Source organism: Geotrypetes seraphini, chromosome 3 (genome assembly GCF_902459505.1).
Source record: "Geotrypetes seraphini chromosome 3, aGeoSer1.1, whole genome shotgun sequence".
NCBI lineage: Eukaryota > Metazoa > Chordata > Amphibia > Gymnophiona > Dermophiidae > Geotrypetes > Geotrypetes seraphini.
In genome coordinates this window covers 205268198-205289924 of record NC_047086.1, presented here as the reverse complement: position 1 = coordinate 205289924, position 21727 = coordinate 205268198, and the positions used below count along the sequence as shown (strand labels likewise).

Below are 21727 nucleotides of genomic sequence, written 5' to 3'. Positions count from 1 at the left end.
TCCTTTGCACTCTCTCGAGTACCGCCATGTCCTTCTTGAGGTACGGCGACCAATATTGAACGCAATATTCCAGATGCGGACGCACCATCGCTCGATACAGTGGCATGATGACTTCCCTCGTCCTGGTTGTTATGCCCCTTTTTATGATGCCCAGCATCCTGTTGGCTTTTTTTGAGGCCGCTGCGCACTGTGCAGATGGCTTCAGTGATGCATCCACCAGCACACCCAAGTCTCTCTCAAGATTGCTTTCTCCCAACAATGCCCCCCCCCAATTTGTAGTTGAACAACGGGTTCTTTTTCCCTATATGCATAACCTTGCATTTTTCCACATTAAAGCGCATTTGCCATTTGTTTGCCCAGTCTTCCAGCTTGTCTAGGTCCCTTTGCAGGTCCTCACACTCCTCCCTGGAGCTAACTCTGCCGCACAGTTTGGTATCGTCTGCAAATTTTATAACCTCGCACTTTGCCTCCTTTTCCAGGTCATTGATAAATATGTTGAAGAGTAACGGCCCCAGCACCGATCCCTGCGGCACACCGCTCGTGACTCCCCGCCAGTCAGAATATTGGCCCTTTACTCCGACCCTTTGCAGTCTACCCGACAACCAGTGCTCTATCCATCGGTGCACATCCCCTCCCACCCCGTGGTTCCACAGCTTCCTAAGCAGCCTTTCATGTGGCACCTTGTCGAAAGCCTTTTGAAAATCGAGGTAAATGATGTCGATGGGTTCCCCATTGTCCACCCGACTGCTTATTCCCTCAAAGAAGTACAGAAGGTTCGTTAAGCATGACCTTCCCTTACAGAATCCGTGCTGGCTTGTTCTCAGTAGGCCATTTCTCTCAATGTGCTCGCAAATGCCGTCCTTTATCATAGCTTCCACCATCTTCCCTATAATTGAAGTCAGGCTCACCGGCCTGTAGTTCCCGGGGTCACCCCTCGATCCCTTTTTGAAGATAGGTGTGACATTCGCCAATTTCCAGTCCTCTGGTACCTCTCCAGTTTTCAAGGATAGGTTACAAACATGCTGTATTGTGCCCGCTATTTCTTGTCTTAGCTCCTTCAGAACCCTCGGGTGGATCCCGTCCGGACCCGGTGATTTGCCGCATTTTAACCTGTCTATCTGTTTGAGGACATCCTCCTTACTTACCTCTATGTGCTCCAATTTTTCAGCCTGTTCCCCACTCATGAGCTCCTCTGAGTCCGGTATATTAGATGTGTCTTCTCTCGTGAAAACCGACGAGAAGAACGTGTTCAGCCTCTCAGCTACCTCTTTATCCTCTTTAATCACTCCCCTCCTATCCCCATCGTCCAACGGCCCCACCTCTTCTCTCGCTGGTCGTTTCCCCTTTACGTAACTGAAGAATGCCTTGAAGTTTTTCGCCTCCCTGGCCAGCCCCTCTTCGTATTTCCCTTTTGCTTTTCTAACCTCTCGGTGGCATTCTTTTTGGCATTTCCTGTGCGCCTGGTGATTTTCCTCCGTTGGATCCTTTTTCCATCTCCGGAAGGATACTTTTTTGTCGTTTATTGCCCTCTTTACTTCTGCTGAGATCCAAATCGGGTCCTTTGACCGCTTGTTCTTGCAGCCTTTCCTGAAACTGGGGACGTACATTTTTTGTGCTTCCTGCAGGGTGTCCCTGAATAGGGTCCAGGCGCTTTCCACTGTCTCCATCCTAACGATGTTTCTGAGCTTCCTCCCCACCATTTCCCTCATAGCAACATAGTTCCCCTTCTCATAGCAACATTTCTTCAGGTTACTCCCAAGTCTGTCCCTTTCACCTTTATCCTATACCGCCCCGTTCCACCTCTGGCTCCACTCCATTCCTCCCCCAACCTCGCCGCCCCATGGACGTCAATGCAATGATGTCATATGCATGCGTGCGCGTGTATGACATCATCTCGGTGCCAGTTGCGCATATGCAAAGGCTTCCAGATGCGGCCTCTGAGCTCAGGTAGGTTTGTGGGGAGGCAGAGCTGGGGTAGAATGGGGTGGAACAGGGTGGGGCAAGTGTCCTCTTTTTTCAAAGAGGAAATCTGACAACCCTAACCTGGGGCAATGGAGTAGCTGCAGTGGGAATTGAACCCGGTTCCCGAGAATCTCAGTCCACTGCATTAGCCGTTAGACAACTCCTCCACTCCACATTGGCCCCCAGATCAGTAAAAACGGTAGAAAGCTGTTCTTATTATCCTAAAGGCCCTGTGAGCTATGAACTAGATTAACGTAGCTGCTTTATTTTACTGCTTAACCTTCCTTATTTATTGGCATCTATTACCCACCTTTAGGCAGACATTCACCCAAGGCAAATATCGCTTAAAATAAAATTTAGAATTATGTTAACAGCATAAACAATAGTAAATGAATCAAATATAAGCAAGAATACAACTATCTGAGTGGTAGCCTGACCTTCTGCCCTTTCTGATGTTGGACTTGGTTTATTTTCTGATCCTTCTGTTCTTGGCTTTTGTTTTTCTTTTTAACATTTGGTTTGTTTTCAATATGTATTTGTTTACTGATGCTCACTTTTTTTTTTTTTTTGGGGGGGTGGGAGGAGATTTTGTCTTAGGGCCAGATTCTTTAACCAGTTCTTATTGGCAGCCACCTTAAAAGTGGCGGCCGATTGCATGTCAGTGGTTTCAGAACTGGGCCTCTGAGCCCAGGATTTCCAAGACCAGGACATACTGCTGAGTTTTGGAAATCCCTCCAGGTGCCTGGACAGTCCTCTAAAAAGAGGACATGCACAGGTTTTCCCAGACTTATGGTAACTCTACCCCAGGTACAAAAAATCTCAGATGGTGAGAGAGAGAAAGTACCTGCTTATAACGTCTACAGCACTGCACACATCTAGTAGTGTCAGCAAAGAATTGTAAGAGGCTGATCAATGTGTAGCTGGTGAAGAGGCCCATACTTAACGCGACCATTTATATTTTTCATCATAATGGGACATCTATGAATATCCAGCCCCTCCCCCAATCCCGCCCTAGCCCCGCCCCCAATTTCTTCCATTCATTTTTCATGTATACACAATATCTTATTAATTCATAATGGTACACATAAAATTAAAAAAAAAAAAACACAAAGCACACTGTACGCAGAGAAAATGTTAATTATCATTTATGAGTTTTGGGGGTTTTTTTTTCCAAAGATGTCAAGGTAGATTATTTTAAAATATGCAATGTGACCTCAGTAACTATAGAAAAATAGACAAATATAGTTCAAAATATAGACAGCAGATATAAATTCTCAAAACGGACACATTTTGATCACTAAATTTAAAATAAAATCATTTTTCCTACCTTTGTTGTCTGGTGATTTCATGAGTCTCTGGTTGCACTTCCTTCTGACTGTGTATCCAATCTTTCTTTCTTTCGCATCCAAAATTTTTTTCAGAATCCAGCCTCATCCCCTTTGGGTCCAGGTCTCTCTCTCTTTTCCCTCTGTTACCCTCACAAGATCCAATGTCAGTTCTCATTTGTACCTTTGTTCCAGGTCTCCCACTCTCTCCCTCCTCTGTTATGATCTTAAATCTTCCTGTTCTTCCCCAGGGTCTCTCCCCCTCTGTCTGAACCTCCCATAGTCCTGCATCTGCCTCCTGTCTTTCCCCTTTGGTCCAGGCCTTTCTTTCTCTAGTCTTTCTAAACTAAACTAAACTAAACTAAACTCTAAGTTTGTATACCACATTATCTCCATAAAGATAGAGCTCGGCACGGTTTACAGGTAATTCAATAAATGAGGGAAGGACATTATAAGAAATTAGAGGTTATGAAGAGGATAGCTAGCTTTACATTTTAAATAGATAGCTTTACGTTTTGGAGAAAAGCCAGGTTTTCAGATGCTTTTGGAATAATTGGAATGAGCCTAGGTTCCGCACTGGGGAAGGGAGGTTATTCCAAAGCTCAGTGAATTTGAAGAAAAGGGATTTCCCTAATTCACCTGCATACATGACGCCTTTTAATGAGAGGAAAGATAGTTTGAGTATGTGGGTAGATCTGGTAGTGTCAGGTCTTGAAGAATTCCAGGGTAGTGGGATTAGGGGAGGAAGAATGCCATGTAGGATCTTGAAAATTAGGCAGGTACATTTAAAGTGAATCCTAAAAATTACCGGAAGCCAGTGAAGCTTTGACAGAAGCAGGGAAACATGATCAAATTTGCTTTACAAACCCCCTCCCCCCCTTTCTCTGCCTCTTTCTCACCTTCTTTCCTCCCTCCCTCCTTCCCTCCCAGCAAATTTTAGCATATCTCTCTCCTCCTTTTGTCCCCTCAGATCTGGTATCTGTCGCCTTCCTCTTTTTCTCCTCCCAGGTCTGGTACCTGTCTCTTCCCCTTCCCCCCTGCTCAAGCATCTCTCTCTGCTCCCTTCCTTCTGTTCTTCCCTGTTCTTCCTTCTTAATTTATTTTCTGCCTCTGTCTAAATTATTTCTTACTATTCAGTCCTCAATTTCCTCTTTCATTGTGTCTACCTATAGCTTGCCACCTCTTTCCCTCACCCCTTCCAGTATCTAACTCTATCCTCTTTTCTCAGTCCAGCATGTGCCCTTTTTTCTTTCTCCTCCCCACTTCCTTCCAGCGTCTGCTCCCCCTCTCCCCCACTTCCATTCAGTCTGCCCCCCTCTCCCCCCTTCCATTCAGTGTCTGTCCCCCTCTCTCTACCCCTTCCATCTACTGTTCACCCTGTCTTGCACCTTCCATTCTCTGCCCTCTCTGCCCTTTCCATCCAGTGTCCGCCCTCTCTTGCTCTCTCTCTCTTCCATATGATATATTCCCTCTTTCTATGCTCCTTCTATAAACTGTCTCCTTTGTACATGATTCATTTCAGCTTCATCCCCCTCTCCATTTTTCTGTCTCCCTATGCTCTGGAATCTCTCTCTTCTCCTTTCCTTCCTTCCTTCCCACTCCATCCCATGATCTGGCATCTCTATCTCCTTCCCTTCCCTCCCCCATGAACTGGCATCTCTCTCCCTCCATGCTCTGGCACTTCCTCTCCCTCCTTTCCCTCTGGTCTGGCATTTGTTTCCCATCTCTCCCCCCATGCCCTGGCATATTTCTCCTCTCCTTCCAACTCCCCCTCCTCTTCCATTATCTGGCATCTCCTCTCCTTCTTTTCCCTCCCTCCATCCTTCCTTCCTTGCTTTCCCATGGTCTGGCATCTGTCTCCTCCCCCCCTTGCCCTGGCATCTCTCCCTCCCCCTCCATGGTCTGGTATCTCCTTTCCTTTCCCTCCCTGCCATGGACTTGGCATCTCTCATTCCTCTTCCTTTTCCTTAACCTCTTTCTGTGTCTACATGCCCCCTATCTACCTATTACTCCAATATCCAGAACCTCCATTTCTTCTTACTGCATCCACCCCGTGTCCAGCAACACCCACCTGTCTTCCTACTCACTTCATGTCTGGTTTTTTTCCTTCACCAAACAACCTCCATGTCCAGCATCTTCCCGTGTTCCTTTTTTTCTTCCTTATCCTTCTAAAACGCTGCTGGCGTGTCTGCCCCGCACCCCCTTCCCTGATATGTCCCTTCTACACCTACCGAGTCCCTGCTGCTGCATCCCCCACTTCAGTCCGCAATGCATTATCTTCCCCCCGAACACGGACCTGCAGTTGTTTACCCCGCAGTGCCTTGAAATGCTTCTTCCTACACAGAGCTTCTTCTCACAATGCACCGCTCCCGCCAGGCCCCACACAAACTACCGCTGAGCCCTGCGGCTGCTGCACTAAGGACCCATCCTAGGGGACAGTGGAGAGGGCAAAATGCATCGATTGGTACCTGAGCGCTGTCCCTATCCCATTAATGAAAGGGAAAGTCCAGAAGAAGCACTGCCCTGCCTGTCTTGTTGGCTTCACACACAGCTTCGGGACGCCGTCTCTGAAAACGGGACATTTTGGTGTCCTGTGCATGGGGACAATGGGACAGGGGAACTAAAAAAGGGACAGTCCCATTCAAAACGGGACGTATGGTCATCTTACCCATACTCCACCAGTTAAAAATCATAGAGCTCCCGCATGCTTGTCCCATGCTTTCTTGAGTTCAGATACAGTCCTTACCTCCTTACTATCTTCACTGGGAGGTTGTTCTATACATCCAACACCCTTTCCCTAGATTACTTCTGAATCTTTCCCCCTTCAAGTTCCTCTTTTTTTTTTCTTCTTCTTCTTCTTTAACCATGTTACCAACAAGTTCTACGCAGTTTACAAAAGGTTATAACAGTAAGCACGATCCATGGAATAGAGTGAGTTAAGTAGTCACATATTTAGGGAAAAGATAGGTTTTCAACTGTTTCCTAAAGTGTTTATAGGAATCAGCTGTAAGCAACAGTGATCGAAATTCTTTTTCATAAAAAGCTGCCTGAGATGATTAAGAAATTTCTTGCTTTTACAGCCCTTTGCAGAAGGAAAATTAAACAAAGCAGAACTTCCTTGCAGTTGAAAGAGACCTGACTCCTGTGCATTTACGCTGTGTCTGTATTATTGAAAGTGTGGGACAGGCGCGTGGGATCTCTTAGGGAGAGGAGGAGATAGTGGATGCTGCGGATGGGCAGACTGGGTGGGCCATTCGGCCTTTATCTGCCATCATGTTTCTGTCTCCTCTCCTCCAAAGTAGACCATAAACATGATAGAAACAAAGGCAAAATAGAGAAGAAGAACCCTCCCAAGAGAAAACAATAAGGCAAACAAAAAATGAGATAAACCAAAAATTGGAGGGGAACCATTCTGATTTCAAAACAAGGGTAATGTTTATTATGCATCCACTAAAATGACTCAATGCAGACTTATGTCTCAGCGCAGAGCTCCTGCCTCAGGAGTCAAAGTCAATTTCAGTGCAACCATTCAAAAATGTATACAAAAAAGTGTGCCAAATGGCCCATCTAGTCTGCCCATCTGCAGTAACCATTATTTTTTTCTTTCTCCGAGAGATCCCACGTGCCTATCCCAGGCCCTTTTGAATTCAGACACAGTCTCTGTCTCCACCACCTCTTCTGGTAGACTATTCCACACATCTACCACTCTTTCCGTAAAAAAGTATTTCCTCAGATTACACCAGAGCCTATCACCTCTTAACTTCATCCAATGCCCTCTCATTGCAGGGTTTCCTTTCAAATGAAAGAGACTCGACTCATGCGTAGAGAATGACACGGTGAAAAAATTGGTCCCCGTCACCGCCCCGTCCCCGTCTCACCATCCCCGTCACCGCCCCGTCCCCGTCTCACCATCCCCGTCACCGCCCCGTCCCCGTCTCACCATCCTCTTCACCGCCCCGTCACCGCCACTGCCACCCCATTCACCGCCCCGTCACCGCCACTGCAATCCCATTCACTTTTCTTTATTTACGTATAAAGGAAACATTCTTTAAAACTTTAAAACTTAGTTAAATATTAGTTAATAACTATACAAAAACAAAACACGCAGAGAAAAAATTAATTAATATAAATTCCCTGACTTCCCTGCACTGTCCCCCCTTGAAGGTCTGTCCCCATCCTGAAAGCCTGATGCCCCCCCCCGACGTCCGATACATCCCTCCCCCCGAAGGACCGCCGACTCCCCAACAATATCGGGCCAGGAGGGAGCCCAAATCCTCCTGGCCACGGCGACCCCCTAACCCCACCCCGCACTACATTACGGGCAGGAGGGATCCCAGGCCCTCCTGCCCTCGACGCAAACCCCCCTCCCACCAACGACCGCCCCCCCCAAGAACCTCCGACCGCCCCCCCAGCCGACCCGCGATCCCCCTGGCGACCCCCACGACCCCCCCACCCCCCTTCCCCGTACCTTTGGTAGTTGGCCGGACAGACGGGAGCCAAACCCGCCTGTCCGGCAGGCAGCCAACGAAGGAATGAGGCCGGATTGGCCCATCCATCCTAAAGCTCCGCCTACTGGTGGGGCCTAAGGCGCGTGGGCCAATCAGAATAGGCCCTGGAGCCTTAGGTCCCACCTGGGGGCGCGGCCTGAGGCACATGGTCGGGTTGGGCCCATGTGCCTCAGGCCGCGCCCCCAGGTGGGACCTAAGGCTCCAGGGCCTATTCTGATTGGCCCACGCGCCTTAGGCCCCACCAGTAGGCGGAGCTTTAGGATGGATGGGCCAATCCGGCCTCATTCCTTCGTTGGCTGCCTGCCGGACAGGCGGGTTTGGCTCCCGTCTGTCCGGCCAACTACCAAAGGTACGGGGAAGGGGGGTGGGGGGGTCGTGGGGGTCGCCAGGGGGATCGCGGGTCGGCTGGGGGGGCAGTCGGAGGTTCTTGGGGGGGGCGGTCGTTGGGGGGGGAGGGGGGTTTGCGTCGAGGGCAGGAGGGCCTGGGATCCCTCCTGCCGGTAATGTAGTGCGGGGTGGGGTTAGGGGGTCGCCGTGGCCAGGAGGGTTTGGGCTCCCTTCTGGCCCGATATTGTCGGGAAGTCGGCGGTCCTTCGGGGTGGGGGTGCGAGTGGTCCTGCCGGGGGGGGGGATGTATCGGACGTCGGGGAGTCGGCCGGGCAAGAGGGCTTGGGCTCCCTCTTGCTCCGATCGCGGGTGCGGGTGGGAGCGCGTGCGAGCGGTCGTTCGGGGTTGGGGTGCGAGCGGTCCTGCTGGGGGGGGTGAATCGGGCGTCGGGCGGGGTGGGAACTATGTTTTAAAACTTTTGTATACCATGCGTGAAAATACGGTAAATAGCAGTTCCTAGAAGGGGGTACATTGGCCCGCGGGGACAAACCTGTTCACCGTTTCCGCGGTCGGTGAATGGCCTTGTCCCCGTCACCGCAGCGACTGCTAGTTTTCTTCCCCGTTTTCGGCGGTGACCCGCGGCTTAAATGCGGTGGCCGCGGGTAAACCGTCACCGTGTCATTCTCTACTCATGCGCATTTACATTACGTAGGTATTTAAACATCTCTATCATATCTCTCCTCTCCCGCCTTTCCTCCAAAGTATACAGATTGAGATCTTTAAGTCTGTCCCCATACGCCTTATCACGAAGACCACATACCATTTTAGTAGCCTTCCTCTGGACTGACTCCATCCTTTTTATATCTTTTTGAAGGTGCAGCCTCCAAAATTGTACACGATATTCTAAATGAGGTCTCACCAAAGTCTTATGCAGGGGCATTAATACCTCCTTTTTCCTACTGGCCATAACTCTCCCTATGCACTTTAGTATCCTTCTAGCTTTCGCCGCCACCTTTACAACCTGTTTGGCCACCTTAAGATCATCACATACAATCACACCCAAGTCCCGCTCTTCCATCGTGCACATAAGCTCTTCATTCCCTAATCTGTACCGTTCCCTCGGGTTTTTGCAGTCCAAATGCATGACCTTGCATTTCTAGCATTAAATTTTAGCTGCCAAATTTCAGACCATTCTTCAAGCTTTGCCAGGTCTTTCTTCATGTTATTCACACTATCCAGGGTGTCTACTGTATTGCAGATTTTGTTATCATCCGCAAAAAAGCAAATCTTACCCGACAACCCTTCAGCAATATCGTTTATAAAAATGTTAAAAAATTTCAGGATGTGTGGGAGCCATTTACAAAGTATTGTACTGATTAGATGACATTTTATTTTTTTCCCCTTAAATTTACAAGTTTGATTGTAAGGGGGGGAGGGGAGAGTAAATTTATTGTTACATATTGTATAAGGTATTGATTATATGATAAGAAAGGGTGGGAAAGGTGGGAGATAAGAGCATATTATTTGTACCATTGATGATTATTAAGTGTTGGGACGTTAGATCATTTGATTTTTTTTTGTCCCTGTATAAATGCTTTCTTGAAACTAATTTGGCCCCAAATTAATAATTTATTAGAAAATCATGTAGGACTCTCATATGACACTATATTATTTGGTACAGCAATGAGAACTCAGAGTCCGATTTCTGCAAATAATAAGTTATTATTAATATTGACAGGGGTCGCCATGCAACAAATTACTCAAAATTGGAAAGATTATACAAAATTAAATTATACATTTTGGTGGAATTCAGTTTGTCATATATATAAGATGGAAAAGATGATAGCGTTACAACAAGGGAATATTCATAATTTCAAGAAAATATGGGGGCCATTGACTAATTACTCTAATGATCAGATATCTTAGCACATGGGTAATGTATATGTGGGGTGGGATTGGGGTGGGAATATTTATCATATGGAATAAGATTATTGGAAAAAAGGGGGGTATTTTTTATAGTATATAGGAATATTTGAATGTAAACACAAGTGATATATGAAAATTGTTTTATTATGTGTAATTCACTTGTTGTAAGATTTTAAAAATGAATAAAAAATTTAAATAAGTGTTATATTTATTGTTAATTTGTTTGGATATATTGTTACACTTATTGTAAATGAATAAAGAATTTAAAAAAAAAAGTTAAAAAGAACAGGCAATAACAGCAGAAACAACAGGAACATAATGCCACAAAAAAACTACGAGTATCAGTGTAGTGGATAAACATGACCCTTGTGCTGGAATCAGAGTGGTTCCCTCACCCCCATTTTTTTGTTTACATAAAAAAATAGACCTTGATATTGGATAAGGACTGTAAGTCCCATTTAATTTGCCCAGTTCCTTCCAAGTAAAATGCTATAGACTCTAGTTGATTTAAAAATTTCCTTTCATTTCTTCATCACTAAAGAAGAAATTAAAGGTACATAGACTTGTCGCGCCACTGGGGCCTGTGCGTATCTGTGAAGCTGAAAGCTATGCTATCGGTAGTTTCACTACCAGCAGGGCCTCCCAAGGTGGACAGGTTTCAGCGGAGATGTCAGACTAATGATGTATCGTCCATCTGGGCAGCAGTAGATGGGCAGTATTAGAAGCAGAGGATCGTGTTTGATGTGACAACATAGAATTTATACTGTGCAGAAGAAAGGCCCAGCAATCTACTTCTGCATTCTGCCACAAAAACTTGATGAGATCAGGTCACTAGGACTTGAACACGAGTCGATGGCACCTAACAAAGGTGGGCCTGGCAGGCCCAGGCATGTAAGGTCCTTCCTAGGAGGGGCCATAAGCACTTGAGCCAATCAGAGACTTAGATTCCTCCCCAGTGCATCCCAGGATGTACTGGAAAGGGAAAGGCCAACCATTTTGTAAGAGGCGGGCCTGCCTGCCAGCGGGGGAAGATGTCCTACTGGCCTGACTTCGTGAATAAGGTGGGGCGGGGTTAATCGGGGGCACAGGGGGAGTTGAGGGGGAAGGGCGATGGCAGGAGGGAGCGGGCATCCTTCCCACTGCGGGGGCAAGTAGGTAGTAGTGTCAGGGGATTGTGCTATGCAGCGGGAGGGAGTAGGCATCCTTCCTGCTTTGGGGGTGGGGTGGGTGATTATGTGACACAGTGAGAGAGAGTGGGCATTCCATCTGCTGCGGGGGGGGGGGGGGGGGGGGGGGGAAGGGCTAGCAGTGTCATGGGATTGTACGATGCGGAGGAAGGGAGTGGGAATCCCTCCCGTTGTCAGTGGTGAGTGCCCGGAGGTTGTGTGAGTGCGGTGGGAGAGAGTGGTCATCTCCCCTGCCAATCTTCTATTTGTTGATTTTTTTTTTTTTTTTTAATATGCAGGTGTATTCTGTGTATGTGCTGATTGCTAACACCAGCGACTCATCTCAAGTAAATTTAGTGTGCCTAAGTGAACATCCGTGAACCTCATTTGCATGCGGGGTCTTTTGAGAATGACTCGCCTGTGTGAAAGCGTTACAATAGTGACCTCGGTAGCAGCCCTTCAGATTTTACTGTGAAGTTTTGAGAATCTTCTCCTTAGAGTGGAGCGTTTGCCTGTTTTCCTTCACAGCTATGTAATTTATTTCTAGAGAGGTTTAGGCCATCCCTGAAAGAAGCATTTGTTTACTTGCATTTATCTCTGGGTTTATTGTCTTTGTGTGTTTATTTTTGATTGCTTTTTAGACATATTGTTAATTTGATTCTTTACATATTGCGTGGTATTAATAAGGCCTTTTGCAGGACAGGCATCTCACAAATGTAATTTATTTATTTATTCATTCAATTTTCTGTATTGTTCTCCCTGGGGAGCTCAGAACAGTATACATGAATTTTATTCAGTTACTCGAGCATTTTTCCCTGTCTGTCCTGGTGAGCTCACAATCTATCTAATGTACCTGCGGCAAGGGGGGGATTAAGTGACTTGCTCAGGTTCACAAGGAGCAGCGTGGATTTGAACCCATAACCTCAGGGTGCTGAGGCTGTAGCTTTAACCACTGTGCCACACTCTAATTGTACTATACTGCCTTGTCCTCACCTGCAGGCACTGAATGTTAATATTGCAAGTGCTGTCATTTTTCATATGAAACGGTGCTTACCTTCTCCTGGGCTCGGATGATGCGCTTTTGGACATTTTTCGCAAACATTCCAGCTCCTCCTGCCTTCGCCTCAGCCATGCCTGCACTCAGCAGGCTTAGCAAAAGTTTCTGTTTCACAAGCCAGGTTGTGGTTTTTAGAGTTTCTGCTGCAAAAGGAAGTGAGAAGTGTCAACTTCTCCCAGCGTGCTACACATCCGCTCTGAGATCTGATATGGTGAAACAGGTTTTTTCTTTTTTGGTTGCTTTGTTTTATTTTGCGTCTAAGAGCCATTGCTTTACAGTTACTATTGTTCAAAATAAGAGACTGTCACATATTTAATTTTATTGTAGCAGAGAAGGCCACATGATTACATCATGATGTTGTACTTATTAGTAGCACTGCCCCCTCTAAACTGAATGGGAGTCCTCCACCTGCAGTCCTGCCAATAGGTGGTGCTGTTTCACTATCACATTCTCAATAGTGAGGGACAAATAAGCTCTGTAGCACTCCAGGGTAGTGCTACCCGATTCGCCGATTCAAATCAATTCACCGATATACTTCGGCAAATCGATTTTGTTTTCCCGAAAAATTGGATTAATCAATTCTCCCCTCTGCAGAGACCTGACATGCCTCTGGGCCTCCTAAAGCAGCAGCAGCCAAAAAATGCAAAGTTATGCACCTGGGCAGCCAGAATCCATGCAAGTCTTATACCCTTAATGGCGAGATCCTAGCAAAAACGGTAGCAGAACGAGACTTGGGGGTTATCGTCAGTGAGGACATGAAGTCTGCCAATCAAGTGGAGCAGGCTTCGTCCAAGGCAAGACAAATCATGGGCTGCATACGAAGGGGTTTCGTCAGTCGTAAGGCGGAAGTCATTATGCCATTGTATAGATCCATGGTGAGGCCCCACCTGGAATACTGTGTGCAATTCTGGAGGCCGCATTATCGCAAGGATGTGCTGAGACTGGAGTCGGTGCAAAGAATGGCCACCCGGATGGTCTCGGGACTCAAGGATCTACCATACGAAAAACGGCTTGACAAATTACAGCTATACTCGCTCGAGGAGCGCAGAGAGAGGGGAGACATGATCGAGACGTTCAAGTATCTTACGGGCCGCATAGAGGCGGAGGAAGATATCTTCTTTTTCAAGGGTCCCACGACAACAAGAGGGCATCTGTTGAAAATCAGGGGCGGGAAACTACGAGGTGACACCAGGAAATTCTTTTTCACTGAAAGAGTGGTTGATCGCTGGAATAGTCTTCCACTACAGGTGATTGAGGCCAGCAGCGTGCCTGATTTTAAGGCCAAATGGGATCGGCACATGGGATCTATTCACAGGGCAAAGGTAGGGGAGGGACATTAAGGTGGGCAGACTAGATGGGCTGTGGGCCCTTATCTGCCGTCTATTTCTATGTTTCTATGGTCGGCTAGCAGAGGTACAAGTGGATCGATTTTTCTCTTGGAGCAAATATTTAGCACCAACCAGGATTTTGAGCCCACACCATGCATCTGTGTCCTATACTTATCAGTATAAATCTTCTCTATATTCTTTTCATTGGCTGGGACAAATCATGGCCTCTAGGAGCAAATATATAGTCTACTTTACAAGTACTTAATGTTTATTAAAAATCTTTCTATACTGCTAAACGGCCAAAAAGGATCAAAGGGGTTTACAATGTAATTTTCCAAATATATAAAAGAACTCCATTTTAAATAGGAAAGAAAAAAAAAAAAAAAGAAAACCAAAAAACACAGTTTCTAATTAATACCAGTTTAAAACATTTACTATAAAATGATATAAATACCTCCATACATGCCTGTATAAAATGCAGACTGCAGTCCCAGTTCCATCTTTTCCATTTGAAAAGGCCAATTAAAAAAAATAAGCCTTTAATTGCCTTTTAAAATGATTCTTCCTTCCTCAATTCCACAGATAAACTATTCCAGTGATTCCCAACCCTGTCCTGGAGGAACACCAGGCCAATCGGGTTTTCAGGCTAGCCCTAATGAATATGCATGAGAGAGATTTGCATATGATGGAAGTGATAGGCATGCAAATTTGCTTCATGCATATTCATTAGGGCTAGCCTGAAAACCCAATTGGCCTGGTGTTCCTCCAGGACAGGGTTGGGAACCACTGAACTATTCCACAATGTTGGGACTACATTAAAAAAAATGCACAATTTCTAGTTGAGGCAAGATGATAATATGGGGCACAGCTACTCATTTTCATTCAAAGGTCTTAATAAACGTCTAGACGAATAAAACAATACCAAATTTGAAAGATATGACGGTTATGTCACACAAAGTTCTATGTGTTAACATCAAAATCTTAAATTTAATCCTAAATTCCATTGGTAACCAATGGAATTTCACATACAACAGAGTTACGTGATCACGAATGTGTGCATGGCCTAACAACCGAATCACAGCATTTTGTACTGTTTGTAAGTGCTTTAATTGCCCTGCTGTTATGCCTGCATATACTAGATTATCATAATCCAACTTGGATAAAACAAAGGCATGAATTAAAGTATGTAACGATTTCTTGTCCCAAAAATCTCAAATAGTTCTAAGTCAGTGGTCTCAAACTCGTGGCCCCGCCAGGTACTATTTTGAGGCCCTCGGTATGTTTATCATAATCACAAAAGTAAAATAAAACAGTTTCTTGATCATATGTCTCTTTAGCTATAAATTACAATACAGTCAAACCTCGGTTTGCGAGTAACCCGGTTTGCGAGTCTTTTGCAAGACGAGCAAAACATTCTCGCAAAACTTGTCTCGCAAACCGAGTGTTGACTCGATTTGCGAGCACTCCCCCCGAGAACCGGCATCCTCCTCCCCGCTCGCAAAGGCCCCCGCGCTCGAACCGGCACCCCCCCCCCCCTTGCGAACTGGCACCCCCCGCCCGAACAACTTGAAACTTACGCCCCCGTCTGGCACCGGCACGCAACCCACAGGACGTGCCAGTGCCGCTTGAAGAACTTCCTGCCTCCGCCGGGCCTTGAGCATGCATCTGCGCATGTTCAAGGCCTTCTAATTCTCTCTCTCGTATGTGCAGCGATAAATAACTGCAGTCTTGGCACTGAGGATTTTCAGTTTAAGTTGGAAATACAGGTCTCCCACCATATTCACAAGAACAGCCATACTAGGTCCGATCAAAGATCCATCCAGCCCAGTATCTTAACGGTGACCAAGCCAGGTCACAAGTACCTGGCAGAAACCCAAATAATATCGATTATAATTCCCAAATACTTAAAGCTATTTACCATCTTTATACTATAATGATGTAATGAGAAATCTACTCGTGGTGTTACCTTATTACATCTTATTATAATTTCCTACACTGTGAGCTGACGCAGTACATGCTCTGACGCTCATAGAATTCCTATGAGAGTCAGAGCACTTACCTCGTCGGCCCGTGCAAAAACCTCTAGCGCAGCTTGATAAAAGGGAGGGTTAGATTGTGAGCTCACTAGGGCGTATAATGTACAGTACTCCCCCCCCCCCCCCGAAATTCACAGGGGTTCCATTCCAGGAGCACCCGCAAATTTTGAAAAATCATGAATTCGGTTTAGGAGCTGATCAGAGGCGGGAGAGGGCTGCAGGGGTGGCGGCGTGTGCTAAAAAAAACAATATTTAGGCTGGCATGCAGTTTGGCTGTGCAGAAGGCTGATGGGTGGGGGAGAGGAGGAGGAATCAGCTGTGCAGAAGGCCGATTGGCTGACCGGGGGGAGGAGAGAAGGAATTGGCTGTGCAAAAGGCTGATTGGCTGACCGGGAGGGGGGAGAAGAGGAGGAATCGGCTGTGCAGAAGACTGATTGGCTGACCGGGGGAAGAAGAGAAGGAACTGGCTGTGCAGAAGGCTGATTGGCTGACCGGGAGGGGGGAGAAGAGGAGGAATCAGCTGTGCAGAAGGCTGATTGGCTGACCGGGGGGAGAAGAGGAGGAATTGGCTGTGCAGAAGGAATCGACAGCTGTGCAGAAGGCTGATTCGCAGACTCAGTCATTCCCTGTATTTTCTGACCAGAAGAGGCAGTCAGAAAATACCACGAATGACCGAGTCCATGATATGCGAACCACGAATTTGCGGGAGTCTACTGTATACAGCGCTGTGTATACCTAATAGCACTACAGAAATGATTAATAGTAGTAGTAGTAATAAACTGAGCTGTGGGGATATATGTTTATGTTTTATTAAAATTTGATATTCCGCCAAATTGTGCAAAAGTTCTCAGTGGATTACTTTAAAATTACATAAAAGAATCTACAGACATATTTAGGCACTTGAATAATAAGTTTCTTGGTTCCACAATACGTGTTTTTCCTGATTTGTCTAAAGAAACACAAAAAAGGAGAAAGGATTTTCATAGTTATAGACCTAGAATTTTGGCTCTGGGTTCTCAGTTCCTTTTAAAATGTCCTGCAAAATGTTGTATTTCTTTAGAGGGGAAGAATTTCTTATTTTTTTGATCCAAAACAATTATGTGAATTTATTACAGCCAGAGAAGGAGGTTGAGTCATTATTGGTTCAATTTTACCAGCCACGGTGTAGCGAAAATTACATAAAAGAAAACTGAAAAGAACTCCATAATATAAAGAAAACACCCATTCTCATCAGGGTAGGATTAACCAATAGGCCAAGTAGGCACATGCCTAGGGCCCGAAATGGTCAGGGGGGCCCGATGAAGGAGGGCATCAACATTGTTTTTTCTAAACGGCAATGGGCCCCTCCAGCATTGGTTGGCAAAGCGGGCTCCCCCTCCCCCCGATCGGTAACGCGGGGCCACCCCCGATCGGCAACGCGGCTCTCCCCCCATCGATGGAAAGTAAGACAAGCAAGCAACACGGGTAAGAAAGGCAATGGGAACTGTAATTTTGCAAGCGGTGCTGCTTGCCCAAAGCTTTCCTCTGATTCAGCTTCCTGTTTCCGCCTGGGCGCATGGTGGGGTGGGGCGGGGCAGGGGGTCCAGTGTACTTGGGTGCCTAGGGGCCCTCGACGAATTCATCCTGTCCTGATTCTCATCATTCATTAAGATGCATTCAAGTCCATCTGCACAATAAAACGAAATTAAATACTAGATTAGTTGCCTGTGAACCTCTTGAATTAATGAATGTGATCAATCAGAAAGGGAATCAATCCAAAAGTACGTGCAGCGATAAATAACTGCAGTTTTGGCACTGAGGATTTTCAGTTTAAGTTGGAAATACAGGTCTCCCACCATATTCACAAGAACAGCCATACTAGGTCAGATCAAAGATCCATCCAGCCCAGTATCCTAACGGTGACCAAGCCAGGTCACAAGTACCTGGCAGAAACCCAAATAATAGCAAGATCCCAGGATAAGCAGTGGCTTCCCCCATTCACGGGGATTCAAGGTTTCAAGGTTTATTAAAAATTTGTTATACCGCTTAATCTAAAATTCAAAGCGCTGTACAATAAAATTCATTATCAGCGCGCAATGACATAAAAACAATTGATTTAAAAACAGAACATATCATTACAGGGGATTTGTCCATAAAAATATATGTCTCTCCAGTGTTTTATGATAAGTTTTGTACTTCTGCACTAATTTTCACTGTCATTAATTTAGCCCTTTTTTGATTCTTAGATTTCACGTCACTTTCATCATAAAATCAATCATATCTAAATCTGTAAGGCTTGGAGCACTCACACTTCCTTAAGGATTAAACTTTCATGATTATTTATGCATACCATATATATTTTTAGAAATGTATTTATTGTATTTCTATTTCTTAGGTCCGTTATTTATTTTCTTAGGACCCCTGAAGAAGGCGTGTTTTCCGAAACACGAACCGTGTTGGGTCTTTTGGTTTGTAAAAAGGTGGTATTGGTTACCGCATTTAATATTGGGTAAAATAAACATTGCTTGCATCTTGTACATATCAGTCTGCAGCTTATTTTTTGTTTTTTTAGTAAAAGCAAACGTACATACACCAAATAAACAAAAGTAACGAGGAAAAAGGGGAGAACTACAATCAGTGAAGGAAAGAACAAATAAGGGAAGAACAATGAGAGGGTAAACTTGAAAAACAAAGAGATTGTTGCCATAACAAGGGCAGTTATGTATCAAAAGGGTCTATGAATAGGAAAGTCTTCAACTTAGGGCTCCTTTTACTAAGGTGTGCTAGCGGTTTTAGCGCACGCTAAATGCTAACGCCTCCATAGAGCTTGCATTAGTATTTTTCATTTAGCGCATGGTTTGTGCATGCTAATCTTTAGCGCATGCTAAAAACACTAGCGCACCTTAGTAAAAGGAGCCCTAAATCTTGAAAGGGCCTACGGAGGTTTCTTCCCTTATATAATTGGGAATGGAATTCCAATGGGAAGGTGCTGTCACTGCAAAATTATTAGATCTTAAAGTGTTAATATATTTTAAGGATGGAATATTAAGGAGATTGTGAGCTGCAGAATGGAGAGATCTGGATGGGCTATTTGGAATAAGTAGTTTATCAATAAATTCTGGTTGATTATATAATCAGGTTTTGAAGTAGAGAGTTGCGCGGGGACAGAAATCCCACCCATCCCCGCCCGTCCCCGCCAGGATCCTCTCCGTCCCCACCCATCCCCACAAGGAATTACCTTCATCCCCGCCCGTCCCCATAAAAAGCAGCAATTACTTCTGACAGGATCATCAATTCCACAGTTTCTTTTGTGTTTGCGCTGCTGTTTTCCTTGTGGAATCTCTTTTTGGAACACTTTTTTTGTTTTCTGTTCAGGTAATTAACATATAAACTCCCTCTTTTATTAAGGCTGACGTATCCATTATATTATATGGACGAACCCTGCTTCCAAAGCCTTCCATCCCTGTGGGAGTCCCGTTGGCTAGAGGGGGGTCCCTGTGGGAGTCCCATGGGCCAGAGGGGGATCCCCGTGGGAGTCCCGCGGGTTAGGGGGGATTCCCGTTCCCGTGCAGACCTCTATTTTGAAGGTTAAAAAGAGAACTTTATAACTAATTAGGTGCTCGATAGGTAGCCAATGTGCCTTATGCAGAAGAGGAAACGTGGTCATATTTCTTTGCATTATAAATTATTTTTACTGCTGTATTCTGCACAATCTGAAGTTGCTTAAGTTCTTTTTTTGTTATTCCTTTAAAGAGGGCGTTGCAATAATCTATATATGAAATAACAAGGGAATGGATTAGGATGTTCAAAGATGCAGTATCCAAAAGTTCAGAAATTGATCTAATCATTCTTAGCTGATGAAAACAGCACTGGACAACCGTACTAATATGGAGATGATAAGAAAATTTGCTATCTAAAGTGATCCCTAACAGTTTTAATGAAGATACAGATTTGATGGGTGAAGAATCAAATTTCAAAGGGGCCTGTATGGATAATCCTTCATTGAATGGAAAGGTCATGACTTTAGACTTATCAACATTTAAGGATAACATGTTTGTATCCAACCAGAGTTTAATTCATTAATGATAGCTACCTCACCAGGATTGTTCAGATCTATAGGATGAATAAGCTGCACATCATCAGTGTAGGCAAACACCGTAAAACCGATTGACTGACCTAAGATCAAGAGGGTTGCCATAAAAATATTAAAGAATAAAGGAGATAATATTGAACCCTGAGGGATGCCATGCTTGTTTTTAAAAGATTCAGAAGATGCAATATTAAAGATTACTTTAGAGGTGCATTCTGAAAAGAAAGATGTAAACCAGTCCAACACTTGATTGGTGATACCAATGTCTTGGAGGCGCTCCAAGAGAAGTTTATGATCAATTGTGTCAAAGGCCGAAGAGAGATCTAAAGAAATGAGTAATACAGATTGATGGTGATCAAGATGCTATAGAAATTTTGTAGTCAGACCTATGAGTGAGAGTTCAGTGGAATGGTGTTGACGGAACCCCGTTTGGTTGGGTGTAACACATTAGTCTTTTCGATAAAGTCAGTAACTTGCCTAAAGACCATTTTTTCGGTAAGCTTAGATGAAAAAGGAACATTAGTTATAGGCCGGTAGTTAGAAACCTCTTGAGCACTGGTTTTATGATCTTTGATTATTGGATAGATGATGGATTTTTTCCAATCATGAGGCAGTGATCCGGAGACTAGGCTTGTCCTAACCAGATCCAAAATACCTGGGCCAAAAGTAGAGAAAAAAAAAAGTCAAGAAGAAAGGAGGAATTATTTCAGCTTTGGTACCCTTAGTATTTAGTGAGTTCAGACATCTATGAATGTCTTGAAGGGTAGGCAAAGAGAATTTTGGACATTCTGAGAATGGAAGGCTCTTTGACCTATTACTATCAGTAGCAGGCGAAGGATTATGAGTGGTATTAGAATTTCTCTGTAAAATAGTTTCTCTAATTTTTGAATTTTATTGATAAGGTGTGTAGCTATAGACTGAGCAGAAGGTAATTCCCCCAGCATATTTGCTTCCTTTTTTGTTGATGTTAATGATTTCGTGATTGTATATAGAGCAGAAGTGTTTTTAGCTTTTTTTAATTTGCCTGGAGTAATATTCCTTTTTACTTTTATTTATTTCAAATTTGTAGTAGTTAGCATGTTCCTTGAATTTGTTAAGATTTGTTAAAGTTTTATCATGTCGCCATTTCCTCTCGAGAGATCGTAGTTGTTTTTTTAATAAGGGACAGTCTGGATGTGTACCAGGGATTTTTCAGTTTGCGTGGAGAAATTGTAAAAGTTGAGATTGGAGCCAAGGAATTTAAAAGAGCGGAAATGGAAGTGTTCCATTCAGAAAGTTTTTCATCAATAGACATCTTGTCGTCCAGGTTAAATTTGAAATGGGAGTCAACAGATGCTGCCTCTAATTTATTGAAATCTCGCGTGGTGATTGTTTTGGGATTAAATTTGACTTGATGAGAAGTAGCGTGGTGTGTAAAAGAGATAAAGAAATGATTAGACCAGGGTATTGGTTTAATCTTGGGAACTTGAAAACAGTTAAGTTGAGGGGTGTGTACAAGGACTTTATCTAAAGTGTGTCCTGTTGAATGTGCAGGACCAGAAATTAACGGGCAGAGACATAAACATAGAAAAACATAGAAATAGAGGGCAGATAAGGGCCACGTCCCATCTAGTCTGCCCACCCCAATGACCCTCCCCTACCTTTCTCTGTGAATAGATCCCACGTATCTATCCCATTTGGCCTTAAAATCAGGCACGCTGCTGGCCTCAATAACCTGAAGTGGAAGACTATTCCAGCGATCAACCACCCTTTCAGTGAAAAAGAATTTCCTGGTGTCCCCATGCAGTTTCCCGCCCCTGATTTTACACGGATGCCCCCTTGTTGCCGCGGGACCCTTGAAAAAGAAGATATCTTCTTCCACCTCGATGCAGCCTGTGAGATACTTGAATGTCTCGATCATGTCACCCCTCTCTCTGCGTTCCTCGAGTGAGTACAGCTGCAACTTATCCAGCCATTCCTCGTACGGGAGATCCTTGAGTCCCGAGACCATTTCAGAGGGTATGAAGCTCAGTGGAGGCTGCAT

At 44.9% G+C, this 21727-nt stretch overlaps 1 protein-coding gene across 1 annotated transcript in view; it reads right to left on the bottom strand.

Moving 5' to 3' along the window:
• The window catches only part of BIN2 (bridging integrator 2), a 110709-nt gene extending 98363 nt beyond the window's left edge, over nucleotides 1-12346 (bottom strand). The window contains exon 1 of the mRNA XM_033939969.1: nucleotides 12269-12346. Within this exon, the coding sequence (XP_033795860.1) occupies nucleotides 12269-12346 (78 nt within the window). The remainder of the gene's footprint in view (nucleotides 1-12268) is intronic.
• Between the last annotated feature and the right edge of the window lie 9381 nt (nucleotides 12347-21727).